At 38.7% G+C, this 20216-nt stretch overlaps 1 protein-coding gene across 1 annotated transcript; it reads right to left on the bottom strand.

The window, feature by feature from the left end:
* Positions 1-17106: 17106 nt before the first annotated feature.
* Positions 17107-17946, bottom strand: LOC143018365 (tyrosine-protein kinase Fgr-like). The gene has a single exon (XM_076173724.1). The coding sequence runs from the start codon at positions 17944-17946 to the stop codon at positions 17107-17109; it is 840 nt and encodes a 279-aa protein (XP_076029839.1).
* Positions 17947-20216: the final 2270 nt, after the last annotated feature.

Raw genomic sequence — 20216 nt, 5'->3', positions numbered from 1 at the left:
AATAGAGAGGGGAGAGGGTGTGACTAAGTATACTAAAGGCTTCTGATGGAAGGTCATTGAAGGAGCTTTAGGTAAAGTATGGGGAAAGTCGTCAATGCGGCCTAAGAGGAGAGTACCACAGGGGTGGCACTATGCTTCTGTCACCAGGCATTACAGTGGAAGGTTGTGGAGCTGGCATATGGTACTAGATACAACGGTGGAATAATGTGGAAGTAGTATCTGGCAATAGGCATCATGGTAAACTCTAGTGGCCCTTGACATTTGGCATTTGGCTCTACAACAGAAGAAAATGACTATAACACCAGGCAAGACATTCTCTTTTTATCTATCTATTCATTTATTTATTTGCATTTATCTGTTAATATTCTGATGATGAAAAACCCTTTCCTAAACTGACTGCGGCCACATTTATCCAGGACATTTGACCCTCAACTGAATTAAATCCTTTGGTGTTTGACACACCAGAAACTACAAGACGGTTTACTATATTCATGAGGTTCAAGTGAAGACAATCCAAGAGAAGGCAAGACAAGAGAAGAGAAGACAAGAGAAGAGGCCTTCCGCAGTGTCATGTGGTTTCACTACCGCAACGCACCTCTATGTATTTTGTTAGAACTGGCGCCAAGTGATTTTATTCATCACAAAAATAGATTTAAGAAGGAAGTAGGCAATATCTGAGTGGTTAACGAATGGAATAGACTTAGTTATCAAGTAGTGAGCGTTGAAACTATTGGTTGTTTTAGGAGGTTAGATAACTTTACTGATGAGGGTGATAGGTGGTAATGGACATGGAACTGCCTAGTGTAGGCCTTATGGTCTCTTGCAGTCACCTCCATTCTTATGTTCGTGAAAAAGGGGTCTCAAATCACGGAGGACCCTTTGTCCTCGAAAAGTCTACAAAAACCAAACATCTAGAAAACTAACCACATTCTAATAATATATGATATGCATTGTTCCATCAATATTAGGAAGGTGAGGAACCTATGTTTGAAGGCGCGTAGCTGCGGCCGAAGCCGTCACCTTTGCCGTATGCGCCTGCACTCTTGGGGCAGGTAACAGTCAAGGGTAGGAATCGGAGAGAAGTGCGGGATTCGAACCCACGACTAAGAAAATACGAGACCAGCAAGCTTCCGATTACACCACCAGCGCGCAATACTAGAACGGATCCCTATGATCATGTAGTAAGGAAGGTGCTTACACCAGGAGCCGCTTTGCTGTGGTCGATACCGTCGTCTTTGCCCAGTGTGCAAGGGATACTGGATGATGTGGAAAACACAAGAAAACAGTTAGAATATGCTAGAAACAGTTTAATAACTGCAGTACTCGATTAGTATGGACATTGTAGAAGAGAATGTTAAGGACGAAGATATAAAGAATGAATAAAGGAAAATCAGAGAAAAAATCTAAAAGAAACATGTAAAAAAGAGGAAGAGGAAAAGAAAAAGAAAGAAAGAGAAAAGGAAGAGGAAAAGGAATAGGAGTACGAGGAGGAGGAGGAAGAGGAGATGAGAGGTGAGGAAGAAACAGATGATGACGATAATGATGGTGATGATGATGATGATGATGATGATGATGATGATGATGATGATGATGACGATGATGGAAAGGGGGAGGAGGAGGAAGAAGAGGAAAAGAAAGAGAAAGAATGAAGAGAAGGAGGAGGAGAGGGAGGAGGGGAAGAGGAAGAGGAGGGAGGAGATGGGGAGGAGGAGGAGGGAGGAGATGGGGAGGAGGAGGAGGGGAGGAAGTGTTGGAGAAATACCTGGAGAAAGCAAAGAAATACGAGAAGAAGGAAAAGGAGCAAAGGGGGAGGAGGAGAAGGAGGAGAAGGAGGGAGACAAGAAAAAGGAGTAGGAGGAGGAGGAGTAGGAGTAGGAGTAGGAGGAGGAGGAGGAGGAGGAGGAGGAGGAGGAGTAGGAAGAAGAAGAGGAGGAAGAGGAGTGGGCGTTGGAATTAAAGGGTTATCATGCAAGGCAAGGCAGATCGATTTTTGTTGTTGCGTCTTTGGAGTCGCCGCTGCTGCTGCTGACGCCACCGCTGCCTTAGTCATCACCCTCCCTCCCCCACCACCACCACCACCACCACCACCACCACCACCACCACCACCACCACCACCACCTCCTCCTCCTCCTTCGAGAACGTTCGGCAAATATCAACAAAATCATCATGATCACAAATCGTGCTATCTTCATCATTTTGACATTGACCGCCATCACTGACGGTTCCATCATGACCGTGATAGCACTATGGGTCAAGGTTATAACACTAATAGCATTTAAGTAAGGTAGAGAACACACACACACACACACACACACACACACACACACACACACACACACACACACACACACACACACACACACACACAATACAACAAACTAACCAAGCAAAGATTTTTTTTTCTTTGATGGTACTAAGATTATAATTCTCGAATCTGAATCAATACAATTCAATGAATAATAATTCTCCTTACGACATACTCAATTTCTCTGACAACAACCTTTGTGAAGTGGGTGACGTTGTCTTGTATTGACAGTAAATGATTATATTCCATTTAAAGGGATTTTATCAAAAGTGGTCTCGACTTCTCCGTATTCCCTCCGAGTTCTGTAAGATCAACACGTGTTCTTCAGGTGTTCTTCATGTATAACAACGCTAACAGGTTATGTTATAGAACACGAATACGGAAGACCCTTGTTCCGAAAATGAGAGGGAGAGAGAAAGACAGGGAGACGGAAAGAGAAAGAGGGAGAGGGCCAATGGACGAAAAGAGAGAGAGGGAAAAGGAGAAAGGGGAAGAGGGAAGGAGGGAGCAGGAGACAGAAAGTGGGAGAGGGAAAGTCTGTAAGGAAAAGGGAGAAAGGGAGGGAGAGGACCAGGGGACGGAAAGAGAGATACAGGGAAAAGAAGAAGGGGGGAGAGGGAAGGAGGGAGAGAGAGAGAGAGAGAGAGAGAGAGAGAGAGAGAGAGAGAGAGAGAGAGAGAGAGAGAGAGAGAGAGAGAGAGAGAGAGAGAGAGAGAGAGAGAGAGAGAGAGAGAGAGAGAGAGAGAGAGTCAAAGAAGTAGGGCGAGTGAGAGGAAAAGGAGGGGGTAGAGATGGAGGGAAAGCTACATAGATATATAGATAGAGAGAAAGAGAGAAAGTAAAAGAGAAACGCTAGGACAAAGGCAAAACATGGAACATACAACAAACCTATCACGTGCAAGAACAAGTATAATACACAGACAAACGCTGCAATACACACACACTGACACACAGACAGAACGGAGCCGAAGCCAACACAAAGTTGCAATTGCTGGCATGCTATCGCCCACTGCGCCACTATTAACACCACCACGACTATCACCACCAGTACAACCACTACTACCATAATTGTTAACGCCACCAAGACTACCACCACTGTCACCATCACCACATCACCATCACCACTATCACTGCTACTATCACCACCATCACACTGCTATATATCCATCATCCCACCGTTCCGCTTTACATCACTATACTGTCTTAACATACCACAGTGTAACCTTTCTTACAATACATCACATTACTGTAAGAAACACAGCAAGTGCTACTGTAACTTTACAATATATAAGAAGACACTGTCTAGAAGATTTGAAACAGAAACACCAAACTGACAAAGCACTCAGGAATTTCAGAATCTCCTTGAAGGGTATATTTCACATAATGCATTCGTCTTCTTTGCGACATGTGACGAGTTACTTCTTTACTCTTGTTTGCCGTTCGTCCTGAGAAGACCGCACGGCTCAAGGAAAGAATAGAAAAAAAAAAGTTAAAAAAAAAGCCAAAACAAAGTTGAAAAAAAGGCTCCAGAACCTTTCTGAAAGACATCTGCCACGGTCACGACCAATTCCTTCCCGGGATACCCTGAGCTCCATCACCGCTCCTCATCGTCTCCTGACGTCATCCACACTTTTATCATTCCGTGATGAAACCACTTGTCCTCTCAAGTCTCAACCATCCTCACTAGTCACCACTAAACCCATAACTAAAACGATTCATAACTAGCCTCACTATACCATATCAACAGGAACTTCACACAATGATCATACTAACAAAAGCCAAGTGAACTTGTTGAAAAAAGTATCGAAAACGACTTACAAAATCCTAATGAAAAATTGACATATACTTTCAGGACACCTACCCTAGAAATATACTGAAACAAATTAATGAATGATATATATATAAATAGTAGATCAATCAGTCAAATATGAAAAATAAAAATAAAAATAAATCCAGCTTTGGTAACATTTATCAGTTTAAACTACTTAAAGATCATTGCACATAACGTCCACCACATCAACAAGTTGTCACACGCACTACCAGATGTACGATGTCACTCAAGGGATTACCGAGCTGCTCAAAATTAATGAATTACCGTTTATCATTACCATTTCGTGGTCGAAAAATAACCATCGCTTCTATCCTATTGAACCGAGGTCGAGCCATAGCGGCAAAATGAAATATCTAAAACAAATATCAAACAATATGGTAAACAGAAGTTAAAAGTGATCCCTATTCTCTAGCCATACAAGAACGCTACGTTACTCCGATCCGTAGAGGTGTCAATAGAACCCCAAGAACACTCCATCAAAATTACACAATCCACACCCGGTACGAAACACAAGTTACCATGGACATACACTTCCTCCGAAGTCGGTCACATGTAACAGGCCCAACACACGTCACGATGAGAACTGACTGGTGTATCTATTATTACACACACACACACGTACATCATTCTATAGCATTCTCGGATCACGCGAGCTAAACATTACACCACACCAGTTCATGACCGTATCGTTACATTGCCTCACTTGCTTGCTTGCTTGCTGCACTGCGTCTCTGTACCCCGTGGATGTATTAAATGAACTAAATATAAGTCAAATATACCTGATGTATTACGATGATTTTATGAAATATATTAAATTACTTTGATATGTTAAAACAAAATATTGAATATAATTTATATATTATACTAAATATATTATATCAAACATAAATTAATCAAATATATAAAATAAATAAAATAAAAAGATATATCAAATTTATTGATCAAATCAAATTTCAAAAGAATTAAAAATAAAAAATAAAAATTCAAACACATCAAATAAATAAAATGTCAAATAAATAAAACGAAAAGAATATACGCAATATTAAATAAATGAAACAAACTAAATATATCAAACAAATCGAATATATCAAATATACTCATTACTAACACCAAATGAATTGTAGTACACCTCAGCTTGGACATCGCCTCGGGAGTAAAAAGAGCCTTTGTAACAACGAGACGGGAATCGAGCCGAAGGCCCCACACATAGACATGATAATAACATCAACCCTTCGAGTCCCTTTTATTTTCACTGCCGCCGAGTGATTTTATTCACCCCGTAGCATAACGATGTAATTAAGTTCTATCTTAGTTAACCCCTTTCTTGCCGTGTAATACTTTTCCTCTTAACCCGCCTGGCGCCAGACTATTTCATTCATTACCAAGGCCCCCAATCCCGCTTCGGTTTACTAACACTGATACATAACACATGTTAGCGTTATAACTTGTTACACATCAATTGCGAAGGAATGTGTTACATTAGTAAATATGTACTTAAAGTATCTTATCTGCCTACGGACGTCTTCTCACCCGAATAAAATCATCTGAAGTTAGCCACAACATGAATCATTAAGGGACAAGTAAATGTGGCACGTCGGTACATGAATATGTGGCAATGTCGCAAACATGTATAGATGACACAGCCACGCCACTCGATTAAATATGGCGACGAGCAACAAAGATAAAGTTCGCAGATGACGCATAACTACGACCGATGCCCTCACCTTTACCTTGTGTGTTTGGACAGCCACGGCAAGCGACAGTTACCTGTGGTCGCAATCATTACACAAAATCAAATGCTAAACTCACCATCACACGAATCACCACACTGCAACTCCACAAATTATCCAGAATTGAATTAGAACGAAATAAAATAATAGAAAATGAAATAAAAATAAAATTAATACAAAAAATTAAATAAAAACAAAATCCGGCTTGATCGACTACAACGTAAAACAAACCTTTTTTTTTGCACCACGTTTCACAACGATACTGCAACATCATCAGACCCTAAAGCTTCCCGAGCGGTGACGTCATGCCATGACCCAGGCAAGGCTCGATGGCCTTAATCCCTAAGAAGAAATCTCGTGTTGCAAATTTCACGAGATCTTATTTTGGCGATTAATGGACCCCACCCACCTTCCCCGCCTTAGGAGTTTGGAGGAGGAGTAGGAGGAGGAGGTTGGAGGGCGTGATATGAAAACTGGGACTCCAAAAATATCCAAACTCAAAATGTTAGAATACCGATCCTCCTACCACCTCCAATTTTGTAGATTCTACAACCTACATGATCCACAGGACATCAAACTTTTATGAACCAGTCAACATGAACATAGATTAAAATCAACAAAATAAGTATTTCATCGTTGAGTCCAACAAGCCTGTAAAGGTCAGATGGTGGCATCTATAAATATTATGAAAAGAGTGCTGCAGGAGAGAGAGAGAGAGAGAGAGAGAGAGAGAGAGAGAGAGAGAGAGAGAGAGAGAGAGAGAGAGAGAGAGAGAGGGGGGGGGAGGGAGAGAGAGTAATGTACTAAAAGGTGTCATAAAAGAACGAGCAGCACATCACCAGAAGGACTCATGTACGAGAAACGTGGCACCCCTGTGGTGGCACAGGGCCATTGCGCTGCAATGGCTACAACAAACCCGGCCGGGGATATCATCACTGCAAACCAATACCTTTATGCATCGATGACCACACAAATTACTTAATACACCAATCGCAATCCCTTTATCGAGAAATGTTATACTAAATTAATAGTTAGACATCTAGGACACGTGGCAGCCACCAGCAACTACTGAGATCTAAGGCCCTGTTTACATTAACAATTTAATTGCAATGCAAGTACATGGAGGCGTTCACACACAACCACTCAGTTTTTCCTTGACAAAGCGGTACCGTCGCGGATTCCGCGCGGTTCAAACCGCTAGTGTGAACAGGGCCCAAATGAAGAATTATCGTGTTAACGATTTGTTTCAGTTGCCGCCAGGCGATTTTATTCAGCTCTACGAAAAGGTTTAGCTAATGTACGTATACAGGGACATCAAACACAAGCGCTCCTCTGCAACCATCCAAGCCTTTCAAAATTTCACAAAGGGATTATCAATTTTCGAAAAAAGGGCCTTTGATAACGACCCTGGCCAGATACTAGCTAAGAGCGAGTTCCAAAACATCAAAAGAATTTTTCTAAATTGGATCCGACGTCGACCACATAAAACGATAATAATGAGTTATTCCGAAAAAAAAAAAATAGATTGAAGATAATCTGACGTCACAAAATGAATTCTGGGTACTACTATTGGATTTTTTTCTTCCTCGTGGTCAAAGTGTGATATGCTGATGATACAAAGATTTAACTTTAGACTAAATAAATAAATGAAGACAGGATACAAACCTGGTTTAATAATATTACTAATACACACATACATACACACATACATACACACATATATACAAAAATATATGTACGCAAACATACATGTATACATATACCATAAAGATTTCCCCCTTATAAGGGGATGGCCTAGTCAAAGCCCACACCCACCTAGAAACCCTCTCGTTCTTCCTTTCCCGTTTAGCACCTCGTGGATGAAGGGTCATCCTGCCTTCCACCACATTGCTTGAGTCATATCAATGCATCATGATTGATAATTACTAATATTCACAGGAAAAGCTTAAAGAGACCTAAACTCACGGATAGGAAGACCTATTTAACATGTTTTGTTTTGATTCTTTTGCAATAAGAAAATAATAATAAAAATACTAAAAACATATTAAATGATAATTATTATAAATATCTTTAAGAAAAACCAACTCTGGGCGCCTGGAAGGGGTAATCCTGCGGAACGGACGTCGGAGAGAATCATCTCCCTGCCGCCTGTTTTCAAAACCCGTCAACATCCTCATCTCCATCTCGAGGTGCAACCGCGAGGGACTGGCACCCAGTCTTAGGGGATGTTATCGCGCGGAAGAGGTAGAATCATCGAGGTGGCAAAGAAAATGTGTAAGAAAGGCAGGAAAAAGAAGGGAAGACAGAATATATGTATGTATGTATGTGTACATGTATGTATGTATGTATGAATGTATGTATGTATAATTGTATACATGTATGTATGTATGTATCTATTGTTGCGGGCTTGCTTGCAAACAAAGCCTTGACCTGGGCTTACCCGCGTCGACCATCAGCTGGCATAGTTGACACGGCGTGGGTACGCCTATGGCACGGCGTGGGTACGCCTATGGCACGGCGTGGGTACGCCCAGTGCCAACAACAGCGCATGCGCGGAGGTGAACACTGTCATTGTCTATGCATTATTTTAGTTAGTTAGGAAAGTAGCTAGTTCCATTTATGATTGCTGAATACCTTTCAAGAGTATTCTTATTGTTTGCTGCGTGCCTTACTATGTGTGCTGGTGATTACAGAATGTATTATGATTCTGTACTACGTCGCCGTATTGTGACGTCTGGCATTCTGTTCACGCTGACCCCTGTTCAAATCGGCGTGGCTTGGGTTCGCGGCACTTCTCTCTCTACCCCTGACCCAAGTGGTCATGTCTCACCATTATCCTAAACCTAGCTAAAGCCTATTTCTTAAACTTAAGGTATACAATACGTATACCTTAAGTTTAAGAAATAGGCTTTAGCTAGGTTGTTAGTTGTGATGTAATGTACTTGTATTATATATCATTTTAATAATTATTCAAATGATATATATATATATATATATATATATACACATATAAATATATATGTATAAATATATATGTATATATATATATATATATATATATATATATATATACAGTATACATATATACATATACATACATACATATACATACATACATATCAAGGTTTTCATTACTGGAAAGTGACCTTTGTTATTTTTTCATGGTTACTGTTAAATTATTTTATTCGGCCAAGGAATATTTTTCCAGCAGTGAAAAAAAAAATAGAATAAAATAAAACAAATATACAAAAAATTAAAATTAAATAAACAGATAAACAATCAAATAAAATGCAATAAAATAATAAAGAAACAAATAAATCAACCCAAATATAAAAACATAATAGAATAAATTAAGATATAAAGTAGGATGGGGGAGAGGCAAAGTCAACAGTTTTGGAAACTCGTAAAAACGTTAGAAAACTGTAGCACACCATTACTCTAAAGTGAGCAATCTAGTAGAGCCCCCCCCCCCGCCCCTACCTTATCACTCGCATCACATAGTATTATTGTCATTACACGGTACTCCCCCACGACTACACAATGACCCTAACTTCGTCTTCAAGTTCTGGGCGCCCTCCCTTATGCTCCGTTTTTTTTTTTTCTTTTTTTTTTTTTTAACTTAACGGCCTGGCCGCTACACTAATTCAAAACTTAAAACTTTTATAATTTCTTTCAAGCTTGACTCATCTTGAAGGAAAACAACGTTACAATACTTTCCTCTATAATAAATTGTATCTACTTAGAAGTAATTTTACTCCATAATGGTTTGTTAATAATCTAATATTATAAATGAAATTTCAACCATAGCAATAATATGTCAAGACTGTTGATAAATAAGAAAAAAAATCTTTAAATAATTTGTATTAGTGCAATATGATGAATTCGTTACTACATAATAATTTTTGTTAACATGTACATCAGATACTGAAACAACTTTCTTTTACACTAAATGTAATTCATTACTATTGTGGTATAGTAACTAATATCCATACTTTAATTCTAGCTGCCGCCAGGCGATCTTATTCAGCTAACAGAAAACTACACAGTATCATTTTAATCTATACCTAAACCATCCGCCTCCAAGACTATCACTCCTATTGTTTAGAACCAACACACAAAAAACATTTAACTTATCAATGTATAACGACCATTTTAACTATTTAATTTTGACTAACGTTTCTACCTGTAGAAGAACTATCACTTCATCATGACAACGCTGACATTCTCCTGGCACTGCAATGACACTTGATATCACTGTGACACTGCTCCAGTGCCAAGAGGTACGAAAGTCCAACCACCATATCATATACATAGTACATATATATATATATATATATATATATATATATATATATATATATATATATATATATATATTGTCATATATATAATATATATATATATATATATATATATATATATATGTATATATAGTATATCAATCAAATCAGCCATCCTGAGTCCACTGCTGAATAAAGGCTTCTTTCATAGCATTCCATGGTTCAGATGACCGCGCCAACCTCTCTCGCGTCACTCCTGCATACTTCTCTATCTCGTCTCTCCACCTTATGTCTGGTCTCCCTCTTCCATGCTTCCCATCTCGCGGCGTCCACTTTGTAATACACTTGCTTCATCGCTCATCAGGCGTTCGCTCTAACTTTCCTGCCCAATTCCACTTCCTCTCTTTTATCGCCTCCACAATATCTTTCACTCTAGTCTTCCCTCTCACCCAACTTGCTCTCTTTCGATCTCTCAGCGTTATTCCCATCATTAATCTCTCCATTTTCCTTTATACACACACACACACACACACACACACACACACACACACACAATATATATATGTATATATATATATATATATATATATATATATATATATATATATATATATATATATATATATATATATGAAGAGGTTGGAAAAAGAAGTCACGGGTCTAGTTCAGAGTTCCTGAGTTTATTCCTGACCGGTTTCGCTCTATGCTTCTTCAGAGGAATGTGACTCTGGAGTGAAGCTGGCGGTATACATAGTCTGAGTAAGACCGCGTTCCCTCCTTGGAGGTGGGTTACGTTTTGGTTGTACAATGGTTTTTAATACAATGAACAATAGTGAAAATACAGTATACAATAAATTGTTGTGATGTTATTATAAAACAGCTCCGGTGTGTGTGGAATGTTGATCGAGGGTGTAACAGTGTAAGTGAAGTGAGTGGTGTAAAAATGTGGGAATCCTAAAAAGTGTCATAAGATAACTTATAGTATTAAATAATATAACAGAACAGCGCCCACATAGAACGACAAACTCCATCCGGTGCCCAAACGTCCGCGCTTCCTGGGTTGAGGGCTTGAGGCCGGTCAGTTCGTATTTTTATTTTTATCTTATTTTTATTTTTACTATATATTTCTTTGGCATTTATTCATTTATTCATTGTTTTGTTTTATTCTTGTTTCATTTTATATTGCTTCATTTTAAATTAAATTACAATTTATTATCTTAAGTATAAACTAATCTATACCTTAGGTCATACAATGATGTGTCAAAGGGAACGTTGCCCACTATCACACTATTATTATTATTGTTGTTATTATATGTTTATTCTGTCCGAATATGTTATCATCCATTTATTTATTTATTTATTATTTGCAATACCATATGTAAAACTGTACCATATATGTATATGTATGTAATTTTTTATAACATTCTGTCACACAACGATATGCGATGAGATGTCATGTCACTTTAAATAAGCACATCTTTATCTATTTATTTTTATTTATATTTGTATTTTTATTTTCATTTTATTTCATTTCATTTTATTTATCTGGATATTTATTTTTATATTATTTAATACTATAAGTTATCTTATGACACTTTTTAGGATTCCCACATTTTTACACCACTCACTTCACTTACACTGTTACACCCTCGATCAACATTCCACACACACCGGAGCTGTTTTATAATAACATCACAACAATTTATTGTATACTGTATTTTCACTATTGTTCATTGTATTAAAAACCATTGTACAACCAAAACGTAACCCACCTCCAAGGAGGGAACGCGGTCTTACTCAGACTATGTATACCGCCAGCTTCACTCCAGAGTCACATTCCTCTGAAGAAGCATAGAGCGAAACCGGTCAGGAATAAACTCAGGAACTCGGAACTAGACCCGTGACTTCTTTTTCCACCTTCTTCAACTTGTCACAATGTACCAACATATATGTATATGTATGTATATATATAACTATATACATACATACATGCATATATTATATATATATATTGTGTCATCACTGGAGCAAAAATATTAATCGAGACAGTCGGAACTGCTTCATCTCGGGATCCACAGCTGAATGAAATCGTCCGTCGACACATAAGCTCTATCAAGTACATTACGAGCAATGTGGTTAGTAGAGCTTACAACCTGAGACGCTCAGCTTATGTTGTAAGGTGTACCGGTGATTGCCATTTACCCTGGATATGCGAACACACTGGGCAAAACTGACGCCTTGAGCCTAAGACACGGACCTCTGTGCTACTCATTTTTTTTATTCTTTAACTGGCGAAGTGAAAAATCGGAACAGAAATTTGGGTTAAAAGCAATAACTGGTGAAATAAGAAGTCAAAAGAAAATTTTATGTTAAAAAAATCTAAATTTGGGGTTCAGTGTAGAAGGTGTGGGGAAGCCAAAGTAAGGCCGGAAGGTCTTCCTCAATGGCTCAAAGTTCTGATCGTCGTTTTACGCCCAGACATTTCCAGAGTTTGAGGAAATCACAGAAAATAAGCACCGCATCATTTCCACGCACCGTGGGGCGAGAGAGGGGTAGGTGGCGTACAGCGGGATGTTCTTCTATTTGTTCACATAAAACGTGAATTTTTGCAGATCTCGAAATTTAGTGGATCGAGGTTCCCTATGCTGAATAAAATCGCTCGACGACAACCAAGACCGAGGATTAAATGTAATGAATAATCATGACCTGAGTTGTTGAAGAAGATCGACTCATGAAACGAGGTCATTAGTCTGATTTTTTTTCCTAACCAGAAGACAACAGCAATTGTTCTTTCATATTTTTTAATGAAAGAGATAGGATGAACCCCCAAAAAACTAAAACTAAATAAATAAATAAATAAATGAAATACATAAATAAATAAGGTGAAAAGTCTACCCCAGGAGGCGCTGAGTGGCTGCGGCCGAAGCCGTCACCTTTGCCCTATTATGTGCTATATTCAATGCTGGGAATCGGAGGGGAATCAACGAATAAATAAATAGATTAATAAATGAACAAATAAACAGATAAATAAACAACTTTCTCGATTACCCTAGTTCTCGGCCACTCCTACAGATCTCTCTGAGAGGAAAGCTTATGTTAGTGTGGGTTAGTTTCCAAGACACAGGCTCTAAGGAGGAGCAGGACGGGGAGGAGGAGGAAGAAGAAGAGGAGGAGGAGGAGAAAGAGGAAGTGGAAGAAGAGGAAAAGGACGAGCAGAAGCAGGAAGAGGAGGAGGAGGAAGAAGTGTAGGAAGGACATGAAGAGTAAGAAAAGGAAGATGAGAGGGAGGGAAATGAGGAGGGTAGGGGAAGGGGAAGTGAGGAGGAGAGGAGCTGAAGTTGAAGATCTCTAGATTTAAGTAAATTTGAAATCTAAGAACCAGCCACATCAGGCAGCATTCCAGTAAAAATGATTAACAAATATAATTAAGAACAATATGACCGTTCAAATTACATTTACATTACGAAAAAAAAAAGCTCAACGGAGACTACAAATAATACAGAAATAAATAAATAATGATAAGTTGTAAGTTATAACTTAAGGCTAAGTCATGAGGGTATGGATGCTCTATAAATATATATCAGATCAAATCAGCCATCCTGAGTCCACTGCTGAACAAAGGCCTCTTTCATAGCATTCCATGATTCGCATGATCGCACCAACATCTGCTGCATCATTCCTGCAAAATTCTCCATCTCGACTCTCCAGCTTCTGTCTGGTCTCCCTATGCCACGTTCCCCATCTAGCAGGCGTCCACTCAGTAACACATTTGCTCCATCGCTCATCAGGCGTTCGCGCTAACTTACCTGCCCAGTTCCACTTCCTCTCTTTTACTGACTCCACAATATCTTTCACTTTAGCCTGCTCTCTCACCCAACTTGCTCTTTTTCGGTCTCTCAGCGTTATTCCCATCATTGATCTCCCCATCCCCTCTGTGCATTCCTTAGTTTTGTCTCCATTGTATTCGTCAGAAAGCATTTTACGTTTCAAACAGACTGGTAGAGAGCCTCTCAGGTTTCTATTATGCTTACCAAACATATATAATATATATGTGTGTGTATACACGCACACACACAGACACAGACACACACACACACACACACACACACACACTAACCTCTCATGGCGCTGTGGTTAGAGCTCTGGCCTGCCACTACGGAGGTCCGGGTTCGATCCTCGCCCGGGGCTGAAATAATATCAGTATCGCAGCGCTGAGGGGTGTTACTCCAACTCTCGTGGGCGGGGAGTTGGGGGTGTGTGTGTGTGCAAGGTCATAGCATTACCCATAGATCGGACCTACGAGCTCTGAGCTCTCTTCCAGGAGGGAAATAGCTGTCGATCACGAGTCCAACACGTGATCCAAAAGACCAAGACCAAGTGAATACACACACACACACGCACACACACACACACAAATATATATATATATATCTATATATATATATATATATATATATATATATATATATATTTGTTTGTGTCATTGTGACGTTTGAAATTAAATTCCATCCCCTACATACTCCACTCCCCTCCCTTTTATCTTGGTACCTCCTGGATGACGGGTCATCCCTGGATCTTGTCTACTGCCCTGAATCAAAACCAGTGTCCAAAGACACAGCACATCCATCCACAGCAAGGCCGCTTCATTAATTCGGTGATCCCCCTCTCCGTCCCCTCATGCAGAAAAGGAGAAGACGGGGAGAAATCCCTTCGGGCTGCGTCATTTTATTTCTCATACATACTTCCTCCTCCCCCATCCCCCACCCACTCCCTTTCATGCATCACAGCATAATCCAGACACAACCATTCTCCATTCACCCCTATCTTCTGTCCTCTCCCGTCCTTCCTCAACAGACATTCCCCTCTTCCCCAATGCCCCTTTTACCCCATCCATTCATCTCATCCTAGGTCGCCCCCTCATGTTCACTCCTTCCACCTCTGCCTTCACACTTTTTTTTACTAATCTTTCTTCACTCATTCTTCCATCAACCCTATCTCCCAACTGCCTTTCCATCCATGTTCTCCTTCTCATCTCCTCATTGTTCACTCTATCCAGCCTAGTAACCTAATTACACACACACACACACACACACACACACACACACACACACACACACACATATGTATATATATATATATGTATGTATATATATATATATATAGTATATATATTTATATATATACATATATATTTATATATATATATATATATATATATATATATATATATATATATGTGTGTGTGTGTGTGTGTGTGTGCAATCAATCACATCACCGTGATACAAAAATTCAAAATATCCACAGGAGAAAGGAAACTTGTAGACAGTAAGTACTTTCGTATATTACATCTTCAGTGGTTATTTTGCATATATATATATATATATATATATATATATATACATACATATATATATATATATACATATATCTATACATGCAGATACATATATATATATATATATATATATATATATATATACATATATATATATATATACATATATATATATATATATATATAAATGTATATATATATATATAAATGTATATATAGTTGTAATGGATGGTACCTTACCTCGAAACCATAAACAAGCCACACAGCAAACTATAAATCGTTTATGTCACACATAAAAATATTTACAGTACACAAATATTGTTCCGATACGCAATAAAACTAAATATATAGAATTAAACATTTGTACAACACACTCGAGTCATTTATATAACAGGATGTGAATGCTGATAACACTTATTCGGCAGTCTCGTGCTAATTTGTAGGACTACGTTAATGTAAAGGGACATCTGCTCTAATTGTATGTATTTCTCTCTATTTGGGGATTTCTGTAATTTGGAAATATCTCAAAGTTCGGAAGGGTATCCTCTTTCAAAAAGACGAAGAAGAGAGATGTGGTGCAAATTGATGAATGGTGTGTCTTTTGTGGTTGTTAAATGCATATACCTATCTTTTACAAATGCTACTGACTATCATATGCAGAGTTTCTTGTTTTTAATGATACTCAGATCAACTTCTTTGTCTATCTTGAATACTCCTGTTTCATTTAGTATGAGTTGTATAATCTATGCTGATTTTTCCCTTATATCCGTCATATATTTTTAGTTAAATTCTATTAACAATATCTGAATCCCTAATTATAATTTGTATGTCATTCTAGTGTTTTAGTAATGTGTAATATTTGTAATATTTTAGCATTTAGTGTCGCTTTCAAACGTACTTATTTATCTATCTCTTTCAAGAACTTCTCTGTCAATTTATCTACTCCCTTTGATGGTTTGAGCATTGCTATCAAGTCACCTCTTTCTCTTTTTTCCCTCAATCATGGTAGGGCCACTGTTTTTAGTCTCCTTTATTAACTACATAAAAAATACAGACAAATTAAAACTGCTTAGGAAGATTGTGTGACATATGCTTGGGTTATCTTAATATATAACGAAATATTTAATCAAAAGAATAATATATATTTTTTTTGCGACTTCATTCGCTTTGTACCCGGTCGGTTTTATTCAGCTGAGGGAAACCCTCATAAGGGTTGATATTCAAAGCTGCACTTAAAGAAGTTTTAAGTGCAGGTATTTGGTCAACGCCAATATGAAACTTATTTTCATAATTTCATGTATTTGTTTATTCGTATATCATTTTCTATTTCGTTTTATTCATTCTATCTTATTTCAATTTGATTATTTGATTTAATCTAATTTAACTATATTTTGTATTATTCTATTTTTGATCAATTATTCTTACTCGCGAGGTGACGGGTTTTAGACAGCAAGTGGCTTGAGTCGATCTTATATGGTTTAATCTTAATGAAAATTACTTTTCAGTGTACGTAAAGCTTTTATATGTGCAAGCTTATAAAAGTTACTTTTTACACCCAATTCAATGGTACATAGTGAACTAAGCTGCAGACACGATATCGTCGATTAAGATGTCGAGTTCAAAACTTAAATTTTGAGAGCAGAAAACATATCAGCTAGGCTGTCCATAAAGATGGTGAAGTGGATTTCATGAAGTCTCTGGACAAGAGCATTAATGGAAAGTCGATCTTCCTCATCGTAAGTCACTGCCCGAGCGATAAGAAAAGAAAGCTCATCATTGCGATCTTCCTTGGCAATGAGCGAGGCCAGAAGGTGTCCAAGGGAGTACACATCACTTTTCGACGAAGCTGCTTGTCCCTGGAAGAGCTCGGGAGCGATGTGAGGGAAAGAGATGTGTCCAGTTCTATCTCTGCCAAAAATGACCTCGCCAATGCGAATGGCGTTTCCGAAGTCGATGATGGTGGCGCTGAAACGGTCGCCTTCCTTCTTCACGACGACGTTGTCCACTTTTAGGTCATTGTGGGCCCAACCACGAAGATGCATCAGTCTAACGCTCTCTGCGACTTGAAGACCGATGTCGAGAGCCTGACATCTCGAGAGCTGCTTTCGGAGCACCAATTTCTCGAGAGGATGTCCGCCAAAGCTGGTGACCAGAGTAACGGGATTCTCTGCCACACAGAAGAGGGTGGGGACTCGAGGCACTCCTGACAACGCTGCCAGGGCCTTAGCTTCTTCCACCATGGAAGGCAAATAGTCTTTGCTCTTGAAGATCTTTGCGCACACTTTGCTGTCTCCCGCAGAAATGACGTACACGACCGCAAACGTCCCCTCGCCGAGACGGCGGCCGTTCTCCAAGAGCTCCTTTGTGACTTCGGGGTGAAGCCAAACGAGTGCAGGTGTATTCTCCTTTGTTGTGCAAAGAAAAAAAATTCCCAAATTTTTCCTCAAGTTCCTGTCCAGAACCATCTTTGTCGCGACTCGAAAGGTTCAAAATGTGCGCAAGAGTATAAACATGAGCTTATGCATGCAACACACGACACGGCATTAAAGACAATCACATACATGCGAATACAATTCACATATCATTGACACTACACATAACCGTAATTTCAAGTGAAACAACCCACATGTTCATGCACAGGTACCTCAGGTTGTCTCCAAACAATAACCATGATGGCTGGTGTGAACTAATGGAGTCTTAAGACAGGCATATCTAAACCATTCACAACCACTGTAGACATTTTGTTACATTTAAGGATTTTGTTCTAGCGAAATTCATTCAATTGTGTGTATGAATGTGTGTATCAATGTCAGTCAATCAGTCAGTCAGTCATTTAGTATTGTATTGCATCAATACAAGGCTCGTGATCGGCAGACTTTGATGAGAATGATAAATCAATAATTCCCATGCCCTAATCTATGAGTAATGTTATTACCTTCCACACGCACACACACACACACACACACACCACTTACTGAACTTACCCGAGAATGAATAAACACACACAACTCGTGGTGCGGTTGGTAGAGTTCTCGGCTGCCACTACGAAGGTCCGGGATCGAATCCCGCCCAGGGCTGAAATAATTTCAGTGTCGTTGCGCTGCGGGTCATTACTCCAACTCTCGTGTGTGTGGGCGTGTAAGGTCACTGCATTACCCATAGATCGGTCATATATGAACTCTGAGCTCTCTTTCGGGAGGGAAACAGCTGTCAAGCACGAACCCAATACGTGATCCAAGACCATGGTGAATCACACACATACACATATAAATACACAAACACACACATACATAGACACAGCGGCACACACACACACACACACACACATACACACATACTGATACACAAACAAGAACCACCAGCACGCCACTCTTCTGGTCTCCTGTTATCTTCTTCTACATGCCTCCCTCTACCTGTGCCTCCATTTAAGGAACTCCATGGGTAGTTTCCCCCTCCCCGACCCTACTCCCGTTCCTTCCTCTACCGACCGATATACATTTTCGTCGTAAACTTCAGTCAGCCTCCCATTATCGTAACTTGGCTTTGGCTATCAAGATATATATATGTGTTTATATATATACATATATGTATATATATATATATATGTATACATATATGTATATATATACATATATTCACATATATATATATATATGTATATATATTTATATATATATATGTATATATATTTATATATATATATATGTATTATTTGGATGATGGAGAACATAAACGCAGGGGGAGGCTCGGAACCCTAAACACTCTAACGTACTAAATCTAATTATCTTTTCGGACACTTGGGAAAGGTCGTTTTTCTGGCGTGTTTTAGAATTAAAATACTAGTTTCTTTAGCTAAATTGATAAACCCTCCTCGATGATTCGATGAATTATTAGTAGAAATATATGCTGATTCAACAATTCTTCTAGTGAATTTATCAAAACCTTTATGTAGCACTTCAGCTTCTCTCCAGTTTGGTAAATGATCGAATTTTTCCGCATGAACTACTAAAGAATTAGATGTCCTATGTGCTTTTATGTCGTTTTTATGTTCATAAATTCTTTTTTCTAATCCTCTTGACGATTCGCCATAATAAGCCATTGAGCAACTATTACACGGGATTTTGTATACGACGCTGTTTTCGGAATTGGTTCTCTTTTCAGAAGTCTTTATTAAATCACCTATCCTTTTGTTAGTTATTTTAGCTATGTTTATACCTGATTTTGTTAAATATTTGTCTATTATTGGTGACGTTTCTGAGCCAGGTACTGATATAAAATTTGTATTATTTTTATCATTTCTCTCTTTCTTTCCGCGATTGTAAATATTTATTGCTTTTCTTTTTGTTCTTTTCAACATTCCCTCTGGATATCCAAGTTTGTCAAAGGTTTTCATAATGTAATCAAATTCGCCTTCTAGGTATTCATTACTACAGATTCGTAGTGCCCTGAGAAAAAATCCTATTACTATACCACTCTTTGTCCTATCATCATGTGCGGAGAAGTAATGTACTAAATCCTCTTTGTTTGTTTCCTTTCTGTATACTGAGAAAGTTACAGTTTTTCCCATTCGTCGTATTAACGTATCTAGGAAGGGCAATTGTCCGTTTTGTTCCTCTTCTACGGTGAACTGAATATCGCTGTTGACCGCGTTAAGCATTCTCACTTTATTATTTACATTGGTGTTTTCGGGGATGATTGCGAGGACATCGTCTACATATCTAAACCAGTGTACATA

This window comes from Oratosquilla oratoria, chromosome 34 (genome assembly GCF_046742065.1).
Source record: "Oratosquilla oratoria isolate Oo_2021 chromosome 34, ASM4674206v1, whole genome shotgun sequence".
Taxonomy (NCBI): Eukaryota; Metazoa; Arthropoda; class Malacostraca; order Stomatopoda; family Squillidae; genus Oratosquilla; species Oratosquilla oratoria.
Note: the sequence above shows the minus strand (reverse complement) of the source record. Positions and strands in the feature narration are given on the sequence as shown.